Source organism: Anomaloglossus baeobatrachus, chromosome 2 (genome assembly GCF_048569485.1).
Source record: "Anomaloglossus baeobatrachus isolate aAnoBae1 chromosome 2, aAnoBae1.hap1, whole genome shotgun sequence".
NCBI lineage: Eukaryota > Metazoa > Chordata > Amphibia > Anura > Aromobatidae > Anomaloglossus > Anomaloglossus baeobatrachus.
In genome coordinates this window covers 5,650,655-5,661,393 of record NC_134354.1, presented here as the reverse complement: position 1 = coordinate 5,661,393, position 10,739 = coordinate 5,650,655, and the positions used below count along the sequence as shown (strand labels likewise).

The following is a 10,739-nucleotide window of genomic DNA, read 5'->3' as shown; positions in this document are numbered from 1 at the left end:
CCAACCCCGAGCTGTACCGAGGCCTGGGGTTATTAGGAGGCCAAACCCGAGCTGTACCGAGGCCTGGGGTTCAGCTCGGGTTTGGCCTCCTAATAACCCCAGGCCTCGGTACAGCTCGGGTTTGGCCTCCTAATAACCCCAGGCCTCGGTACAGCTCGGGGTTGGCCGCACATCCGGGAAGAACAACGATGGTTTCAGTTTCGTTTTTTGTTTAAATACTTCCGGTGTCCTACTCCGTCTCCAGGGCTCGGCTCAGGCTGCAAGATGCCGGAGAAGAAGTGTGCGGCTGCGGCTCTGCTGGTAATCTTCTGCGGCTGGTGCCGGGGTGAGTGAGGACCGGGTGTGGCGGGGAGAGCAGCGGCAGGGACCGGGTGTGGCGGGGAGAGCAGCGGCAGGGACCGGGTGTGGCGGGGAGAGCAGCGGCAGGGACCGGGGGTGGCGGGCAGCAGCGGTGGGGACCGGGGGGTGGCGGGCAGCAGCGGTGGGGACCGGGGGGTGGCGGGCAGCAGCGGTGGGGACCGGGGGGTGGCGGGCAGCAGCGGTGGGGACCGGGGGGTGGCGAGCAGCAGCGGTGGGGACCGGGGGGTGGCGGGCAGCAGCGGTGGGGACCGGGGGGTGGCGGGCAGCAGCGGTGGGGACCGGGGGGTGGCGGGCAGCAGCGGTGGGGACCGGGGGGTGGCGGGCAGCAGCGGTGGGGACCGGGGGGTGGCGGGCAGCAGCGGTGGGGACCGGGGGGTGGCGGGGAGAGCAGCGGCGGGGACCGGGGGGTGGCGGGCAGCAGCGGCGTCTCCACACCCTGCCCTGTAGCCGGGGTCCAGAACACCTCTCCCGGATAAGCGGCTTCACACTGTCAGAGCTGCCGGATGAGCGGACGGGATACGGATTTACCTCAGGCTGACACACGGCTGTCCTCCCCCGCGTCCTTTACATGGTATGACCCTCACAGGAGCAGATCCTGGCGGCCTGTCACATTCTCACACAGGTAGAGGGGGGGACACTGAAGTGACATACACACCCAGCGGTAAATATGTGACACAAAATCCAAGTGTTTGGCCTCGTTCTGTTGTTGGAGAAAGTTTTCATCCGCGTGCCGCCTGGCGTTTTACGGGGCCGCGGGCCGCCTGGCGTTTTACAGGGCCGCGTGCCGCCTGGCGTTTTACGGGGCCGCGTGCCGCCTGGCGTTTTACTGGGCCGCCTGGCGTTTTACTGGGCCGCCTGGCGTTTTACAGGGCCGCCTGGCGTTTTACAGGGCCGCCTGGCGTTTTATGGGGCCGCCTGGCCTTTTACGGGGCCGCCTGGCGTTTATGGGTCCGCCTGGCCTTTTACGGGGCCGCGTGCCGATGATTTCTTTCCTTGACTTGGATTATATTTGAACACACGGATCACAACAAACACGGGTGTGTGAATAGCAGCCGATAACGGACGTGTTCCTACCGCGAAGAGCGGATGAGGGTGACGGGTTGCGGGCTCTAGTCCTGCCACATTACTGTCCCGTGTCCCAAGCCGTGTGCTGAGAAAGAGCCACTGTGGGCTAATGTGCGTGGAATCCATGACCTGCGCTCCTCCGAGTACAGTCACTTCTCGGCCGTCGCTCCATCATCGCTAGTTCGACAGGATAAACAGTGCGGTAAATTACGCGTCATCACCCGGCGCTCGTTAATGGCCTCACATCACCCTGAGCTCATCTTCACACAGGATCTGTGCCACAAATCAATGGGGTGTAAGTCCATAGAAGTCAACAGTGATTTCATAGATCCAGTCCGAGCGGCCTCCTTCCTCCGGTCTGGCTCTTGGCTCCGGTCCGAGCGGCCTCCTTCCTCCGGTCTGGCTCTTGGCTCCGGTCCGAGCGGCCTCCTTCCTCCGGTCTGGCTCTTGGCTCCGGTCCGAGCGGCCTCCTTCCTCCGGTCTGGCTCTTGGCTCCGGTCCGAGCGGCCTCCTTCCTCCGGTCTGGCTCTTGGCTCCGGTCCGAGCGGCCTCCTTCCTCCGGTCTGGCTCTTGGCTCCGGTCCGAGCGGCCTCCTTCCTCCGGTCTGGCTCTTGGCTCCGGTCCGAGCGGCCTCCTTCCTCCGGTCTGGCTCTTGGCTCCGGTCCGAGCGGCCTCCTTCCTCCGGTCTGGCTCTTGGCTCCGGTCCGAGCGGCCTCCTTCCTCCGGTCTGGCTCTTGGCTCCGGTCCGAGCGGCCTCCTTCCTCCGGTCTGGCTCTTGGCCCCGGTCCGAGCGGCCTCCTTCCTCCGGTCTGGCTCTTGGCCCCGGTCCGATCGGCCTCCCTCCTCCGGTCTGGCTCTTGGCCCCGGTCCGAGCGGCCTCCCTCCTCCGGTCTGGCTCTTGGCTCCGGTCCGAGCGGCCTCCCTCCTCCGCTCTGGCTCTTGGCTCCGGTCCGAGCGGCCTCCCTCCTCCGCTCTGGCTCTTGGCTCCGGTCCGAGCGGCCTCCCTCCTCCGCTCTGGCTCTTGGCTCCGGTCCGAGCGGCCTCCCTCCTCCGCTCTGGCTCTTGGCTCCGGTCCGAGCGGCCTCCCTCCTCCGCTCTGGCTCTTGGCTCCGGTCCGAGCGGCCTCCCTCCTCCGCTCTGGCTCTTGGCTCCGGTCCGAGCGGCCTCCCTCCTCCGCTCTGGCTCTTGGCTCCGGTCCGAGCGGCCTCCCTCCTCCGCTCTGGCTCTTGGCTCCGGTCCGAGCGGCCTCCCTCCTCCGCTCTGGCTCTTGGCTCCGGTCCGAGCGGCCTCCCTCCTCCGCTCTGGCTCTTGGCTCCGGTCCGAGCGGCCTCCCTCCTCCGCTCTGGCTCTTGGCTCCGGTCATTCTTGGTCAGGACTATGAGCCCAATCTTGTAGTTCTTTTAGGTTTATGAAATGCGCATTGAAAATCTTCCAGGTTGGATGAGACTTGTGACCAGATTCCGCCGCTCCGGTGATTACCGCGTCACTTATAAATCCACATCTATATCATCCAGGCGCTCTTATAGCTTTTTTGGCTTTTTTTTTTTTTTTCTCTTTTTCTTTTACTCTTACATTTATGTGGAAATTTAGACATTTTCTGCAGCGGAGGCCACACAATGGAGAAACTCAGAACGTGTCCAGAAATGGAAGGATCCGGATTGAGCTCCGCGGTGGATCTACACAACCTCTGTGGGTTGCTCTCGGATTTATGCGGTATAAATCGTCCATGTTCACCCTGCGCCGCGGTGCTGACCGGTCGCCTGCGGCTTCTTCCCAGTCACATGTTCATTTATTGTAACGTGTCCATTGAAATGGAAATAAAACCACTTGTGCAAACGTAAAACCAGGTATCTGCTGTTTATTTGTCCTTCAGCGATCGGTGGTCCGGTGTAACGGGGGTGTACGGGGAACGTCTCTCTATGCGGAGACTACTTATTTCTCAGAGGAGCCTCTGTAAAGTGTTCCTCCAGGGAGGAAGGACTGGGACTTCAGCGCCTCCTATAGTCTTGTGGCGAGGATCGTTAAAGAGGCGCTATAGACTCTTAGGATTGCTACATATAATTGGAGGTGCGGGAGTGCTGTCCTCCGCCATTGGCGTAAAGGAGAGGCCGGCGTCCTTGGATCATGTTTGAAGCACGAAGGTTTTTGCTTTTTAATAAATTTAATACTCAAACCCCAACCATATCGGTGGGATTCGGGTCCGGAGACAACCCCCCCCCTCCTCCCCTTTTCAAATCACGCTGAAAATTTGTTCAGCAGCGCTCGGCTCTTTAATGTGCAGTGACGGGCGGGCCGAATAGAGAGCGGAAGTGTGAGGACAGCACTGTGTGCGCGGTTCCTGAAGAGAGCGCGTAGAATGATCAGGATCGGACTCGCCACATCTGCAAGATATTAATGTGCCTTCAACATTCTAGAAAAGCTAAACCTCGTGAAGGTATCGAAGTAATAAGAGCTGGAGGACCGTGCTCCACCGGCCACATCAGGGGTCCAGACGAGAGTAATGCGAACCTCCCATATGTGCTCCACCGGCCACATCAGGGGTCCAGACGAGAGTAATGCGAACCTCCATGTGTGCTCCACCAGCCACATCAGGGGTCCAGACGAGAGTAATGCGACCCTTCATGTGTGCTCCACCGGCCACATCAGGGGTCCAGACGAGAGTAATGCGAACCTCCATGTGTGCTCCACCGGCCACATCAGGGGTCCAGACGAGAGTAATGCGAACCTCCATATGTGCTCCACCAACCACATCAGGGGTCCAGACGAGAGTAATGCGAACCTCCATGTGTGCTCCACCGGCCACATCAGGGGTCCAGACGAGAGTAATGCGAACCTCCATGTGTGCTCCACCGGCCACATCAGGGGTCCAGACGAGAGTAATCCGAACCTCCATATGTGCTCCACCGGCCACATCAGGGGTCCAGACGAGAGTAATGCGAACCTCCATGTGTGCTCCACCGGCCACATCAGGGGTCCAGACGAGAGTAATGCGAACCTCCATGTGTGCTCCACCGGCCACATCAGGGGTCCAGACGAGAGTAATGCGAACCTCCATGTGTGCTCCACCGGCCACATCAGGGGTCCAGACGAGAGTAATGCGAACCTCCCATATGTGCTCCACCGGCCACATCAGGGGTCCAGACGAGAGTAATGCGAACCTCCATATGTGCTCCACCGGCCACATCAGGGGTCCAGACGAGAGTAATGCGAACCTCCATGTGTGCTCCACCGGCCACATCAGGGGTCCAGACGAGAGTAATGTGACCCTTCATGGCCAACAGATGCGGTCACTGGACTGTGCTCCACCAGCAATATCAGGGGTCCAGACGAGAGTAATGTGGACCTCCATGGGCATCCGATGTAGCCACTGGGCCAAGGTCTCTTATGGAAGAAATACAGTGGAGGGTAAACCATGATGTGACCAGGCCTCGCGCTGCTCGTCCTCCGCCACAGATTCCCCAACCGCGCAGTGAGAATGAGATCAAGCTGATGAGGATGGAGGAGGCGAAGCAGAGACGCCGCACTATTCAGGAGGCAGCAGAGAGATGTGCGGCACAGAGAAAGTCTGATCTGATAGTACCTGGTTTTAGACACTGATTAGGAAGCCAAGAACAGTGAGTGCAGCTCTGGAGTATAATACAGGAGGTAACTCAGGATCAGTAATGTATGTACACAGTGACTGCACCAGCAGAATAGTGAGTGCAGCTCTGGAGTATAATACAGGATGTAACTCAGGATCAGTATCAGTAATGTATGTACACAGTGACTGCACCAGCAGAATAGTGAGTGCAGCTCTGGAGTATAATACAGGAGGTAACTCAGGATCAGTAATGTAATGTATATACACAGTGACTCCACCAGCAGAATAGTGAGTGCAGCTCTGGAGTATAATACAGGAGGTAACTCAGGATCAGTAATGTAATGTATATACACAGTGACTCCACCAGCAGAATAGTGAGTGCAGCTCTGGGGTATAATACAGGAGGTAACTCAGGATCAGTAATGTAATGTATGTACACAGTGACTGCACCAGCAGAATAGTGAGTGCAGCTCTGGAGTATAATACAGGAGGTAACTCAGGATCAGTAATGTATGTACACAGGGACTGCACCAGCAGAATAGTGAGTGCAGCTCTGGAGTATAATACAGGAGGTAACTGAGGATCAGTAATGTATGTACACAGTGACTGCACCAGCAGAATAGTGAGTGCAGCTCTGGAGTATAATACAGGAGGTAACTCAGGATCAGTAATGTAATGTATGTACACAGGGACTGCACCAGCAGAATAGTGAGTGCAGCTCTGGAGTATAATACAGGAGGTAACTCAGGATCAGTAATGTATGTACACAGTGACTGCACCAGCAGAATAGTGAGTGCAGCTCTGGAGTATAATACAGGAGGTAACTGAGGATCAGTAATGTATGTACACAGTGACTGCACCAGCAGAATAGTGAGTGCAGCTCTGGAGTATAATACAGGAGGTAACTCAGGATCAGTAATGTATGTACACAGTGACTGCACCAGCAGAATAGTGAGTGCAGCTCTGGAGTATAATACAGGAGGTAGCTGGGTCAGTGTAGGATGGTTGTCATTATGCACATGCAGTCTGCGTCTCATTCATGGTCGCTTGTCACTTTTGTTTGTGTTTGATACGTTTTTTGCGTTAATATTTGTGCTTTTCTTTTCCTTTAGGTGCTGGGGAGTTTACGGTGTTCACCGGCAGTGACGTGACCTTTGTAGCTAATGTGTCAGACCGAGCATCTGAAATCAGTTGGCAGAAGCAAGATATAAAGATCATTGATTTGGAGCAGGGGAAGGAGCCGGACTTCTATCCACACTATAATATCCAGGACCGGGTCTCTGCCAGTCTGGAAGCAAAGACCTTCACCCTCCGGAATGTGGTTCCGGCTGACAGTGGATCGTACAAGGCCGTGCTCCTGATCAACGGCAAATTACAGGACGAATTCTTCAATCTGCTGGTGCTCGGTGAGTGCGGGGCCGGACCATCAGGGCTAAAAGGTGTCAGACGCTGGGATGGGGGGGCCGGCCAGTGCGGTGTACAGCAGACGCTGGGATGGGGGGGGGGGGCGGTCAGTGCGGTGTACAGCAGACGCTGGGATGGGGGGGGCCGGTCAGTGCGGTGTACAGGAGACGCTGGGATGGGGGGCCGGCCAGTGCGGTGTACAGCAGACGCTGGGATGGGGGGGGGGGCGGTCAGTGCGGTGTACAGGAGACGCTGGGATGGGGGGGCCGGGCAGTGCGGTGTACAGCAGACGCTGGGATGAGGGGCTGGTCAGTGCGGTGTACAGGAGACGCTGGGATGGGGGGGGTCCGGTCAGTGCGGTGTACAGCAGACGCTGGGATGAGGGGCTGGTCAGTGCGGTGTACAGCAGACGCTGGGATGGGGGGGGCCGGGCAGTGCGGTGTACAGCAGACGCTGGGATGGGGGGGGCGGTCAGTGCGGTGTACAGCAGACGCTGGGATGGGGGGCAGTGCGGTGTACAGGAGACGCTTGGATGGGGGGCCGGGCAGTGCGGTGTACAGCTGACGTTGGAATGGGGGGCCAGTCAGTGCGGTGTACAGCAGACGCTGGGATGGGGGTGGCCGGGCAGTGCGGTGTACAGCAGACGCTGGGATGGGGGTGGCCGGGCAGTGCGGTGTACAGCAGACGCTGGGATGGGGGGGGCCGGGCAGTGCGGTGTACAGCACCCCCACCCCACTCCTTCCCCCCCCCCCCCCCCCCATATCCATACAACTGTGCAAGGGGCTTTGTTTTTAATGTGGGGCTTGGTTTATTGTGTATTTTTACCTTGCCTGTCCCATTCAGCCTTTCCACCTTCCTATAAAATGTGCACTTTTTCCACTTCCGGAACCCCATCTTTACATGCCACCTCCATCTTGTGCTTTTCAGCATTAATGGAGTTTTCTGCACGGATATGTGTCAGATCAAGCCTGGAGAGAAATTTATACAACTCGCACAAACTTGCATAAACCTACTCATGGTATACGTAAATAATCAATCGGCAATCTCTGGAGCAGTAGAGTGGATGAGGGGTGGGTTTTTTTTCTGTGGGATTTTTACAGTTTTTCCTACATTTTGTATTATACACACATCTTACAAGACTGGGTGTGTCTGGCCACCTGGGTACTGAACCCTGGAGCCACGCATACCTTGTCTGCCAAAGCCCACACTGATGAATGTCTTTCCCATATGGGTCAGTCCATGGGTTACCTGGACCATCACTGAGTAGAGAGCTCATGGCAGAGAAAGCTTACCGCCCTTTATCCACAGACCTTCCTCAGTCAGCTGGCCCCTATGTCTTACACTCCGTTCCTTGCTGAATCGCTTGTTCCTGTAAGGATTTAAGAACACGAGGAGTGACAGATGTCACAGAAGTGACAGGTGCCACCGAGGTGCTGGTCTGCATTGGTAAAAGACGCTCCGCTCTAGGCCTGTTTGCTGCTTCCTTGTTGGCTGCATCTGTGTGAGCATCTCCTCTGACTCCATCATTGTCGGCTCAGGTGTGAACCTAATCTCCACTATGCCAGGCTCATTTGATAACGGGAGCGCCTCCATCCCAGCTCGTATACACTCTGCAGTTTTTATAGGTTTCTCCTGTGACATTAGGAAAGATCTACCGCCTACTTACACATTTGACCATCTTACCCTCTTCCCGCTCTACAGGTCCCAGAGAGAGCATCTTCATCACTGCCTCCTGTTCTGCTAGGAGGGGGGGTTGGCTTTTTATTACCTTATGTTCTTTAAATCGTACCATATCCAGTATAGAATCGACCAACATCTTACCTTGTTCCAGCTATGAAAATACTAAAAATCTGCGTTAGATCATTCTATATCTCTAGCTCTATGATACCGTTAGTGGTCGTCTGTATTTTACATGGATGAATGAAATAACATTTAGGACAAGAGTTTCTTGTTTTTCACTTTCTCACTTAGCCTGGAAATCTGGCTGTTGCGGGGGAAAGGCCAGGTTCAGGGTCTCTCAAGTATCTATGCCTGCTGCATCCCCCCCCCACTGTTGGAGAATATAATAGGTGACACCCCCCCCCCCCTTTTTGAATTCAGTAGCCTCGCTATAGCTGAATTTATGACATGAGGAAAGGCACATGGCATCTATATTATCGTTTAGGCAATTTCTATGTCTCTCTGTGTGTTGTATCAGGCCTGTGCCATCCAGAAAAGGAGTGACGGCATAGTTTACTGTGTGTTACTACATTATTGGCTGGGCTTTTTTTTTTTTATTATTAAATTTAGCAGTCTAGGGTCTATGGCCTCTTTAGGCTGCTATTCTGTAACCTTCCTTTCCTCTGCTGAAATAAAAAAAAAAAAAAAAAAGGAAAGAAATAACCCGTTTCATCAGATGTGAATAGGACAGCAGGCAATACAGTCTACATACTATAAACGAGCAACACAGCCTCCTGATATAGCGAAGTCCATTTATATATATTTATTTTCAGATCATTGCAACATTGCCGGTAAATTTCGGGCACCTTGTGATAACACGGCCTATGTATACTGTAAATTCGTGAAAAGAAAAAAAAAATAAAATACTGTCAATCTGGAGCAGCGGCACAGAATAAAAATGTATTTTCCCAAGAAAATCACCATAAAATGCTTTGATGATTTCCAGAAAACCCCTCAAAAAAACCCTAATTTTCTCTGCAAAGTTAATTTAATCATCGGGGTAAGATCAGTAAAATAAAAATGAACTATTCATAATTTCTTTTGTCAATGCCTTCATTCTTACTGGGCAATAAGACCTTGCTCCACCAGTTGAGTTTCCATTCCAAGCTTATCTCACTTTCTTTTGGAGGGGGTTGTTTTCCTAATAAAAGTAGAGTAAAAAAAAAAAAACCCCAAAAAACTCCTTTTTCTTTGTTTTTTTTTTTTTTTTTACAAACTTTGAACAAACATAACCTTAATTCATAGAATGGTAAAGTAGGTAGCAGCCCTACCTATAGCCAGCCGGTAACTCCCTGTACAGATCACCCATCTTCTGTCTATTTCAACAGAAATACACTAAAAAGATTCAGAGAGATGTAACCAGCAGGGATGCCTGCCTTTCACCATCACCCTTCTCTCTGGTTTTTTTTTTCCATGCATGATGGTTTGGTCAGATGAATACTATAAACAGTCACGTCTGGCTGTCCGAACCATATGGGCTTCCTTTCTGCTATGGCACGCTACTGTTGGCATTCATCAACATCAATATAATCCACAAATGTTACAATCCAACCCCACAGACCAATGACCAGTACAATGCTAAATCCACACTTGTACACTGATCACATCCCATGCACACAGGTCACAAAGGCATAGGTAACTTTTAGTTATTGGGCCAGACTATTTAATACAAAATAACTCATCCGGATTAAAAATAGATCAAACTCTCAGGGAAGTAAGGCAAGCGTAAGGATTGAGAAGTTTCTTACCTTATGCTGCAGCTATTAGCATTACCTTCCCCAGAGGATTGATTTTTATTCAAGATCGGGATGGTATAATGTCTGTCTGGGTTCCTGTTTGTGACGTCATGTTTGTGAGCGAAATACACTCCTTCTATGCAATTGGAACTCCAAATTAAAAAGATTTGTTTTACAAGCGCACGAGAAAATCATTGCAGCATACCCAGCATGGAGTACTGAAAGTTTCTGCTTTATTACATCATGTGACCAGTTCATATAGTATCCCAAACAAAGAAATAACGTCTCAGAACGTTGCACCAATAAGAGCCACAGGGATGTGTATAGAAATGGGACCCCCCCCCCATCAGTGTTAGCTGAGATTTGACATCATTCGGTTATAAGACCAGATGGTTTCTATAAGAACAAAACAGATTGTATTCTCACAGAGGGCTATGTGGGGCCCATTATTCTGTATGGAGGGCTATGTGGGGCCCATTATTCTGTATGGAGGGCTATGTGGGGCCCATTATTCTGTATGGAGGGCTATGTGGGGCCCATTATTCTGTATGGAGGGCTATGTGGGGCCCATTATTCTGTATGGAGGGCTATGTGGGGCCCATTATTCTGTATGGAGGGCTATGTGGGGCCCATTATTCTGTATGGAGGGCTATGTGGGGCCCATTATTCTGTATGGAGGGCTATGTGGGGCCCATTATTCTGTATGGAGGGCTATGTGGGGCCCATTATTCTGTATGGAGGGCTATGTGGGGCCCATTATTCTGTATGGAGGGCTATGTGGGGCCCATTATTCTGTATGGAGGGCTATGTGGGGCCCATTATTCTGTATGGAGGGCTATGTGGGGCCCATTATTCTGTATGGAGGGCTATGTGGG

At 53.3% G+C, this 10,739-nt stretch overlaps 1 protein-coding gene across 2 annotated transcripts in view; it reads left to right on the top strand.

Moving 5' to 3' along the window:
- Positions 1-219: 219 nt before the first annotated feature.
- Positions 220-10,739, top strand: part of LOC142280667 (uncharacterized) — a 103,515-nt gene continuing 92,995 nt past the window's right edge. For both annotated transcript variants that reach the window (XM_075332767.1, XM_075332766.1), the window contains exons 1-2: positions 220-325; positions 6,118-6,411. In XM_075332767.1, coding sequence (XP_075188882.1) covers positions 265-325; positions 6,118-6,411 — 355 coding nt within the window. In that variant the 5' untranslated portion in view covers positions 220-264. The remainder of the gene's footprint in view (positions 326-6,117; positions 6,412-10,739) is intronic.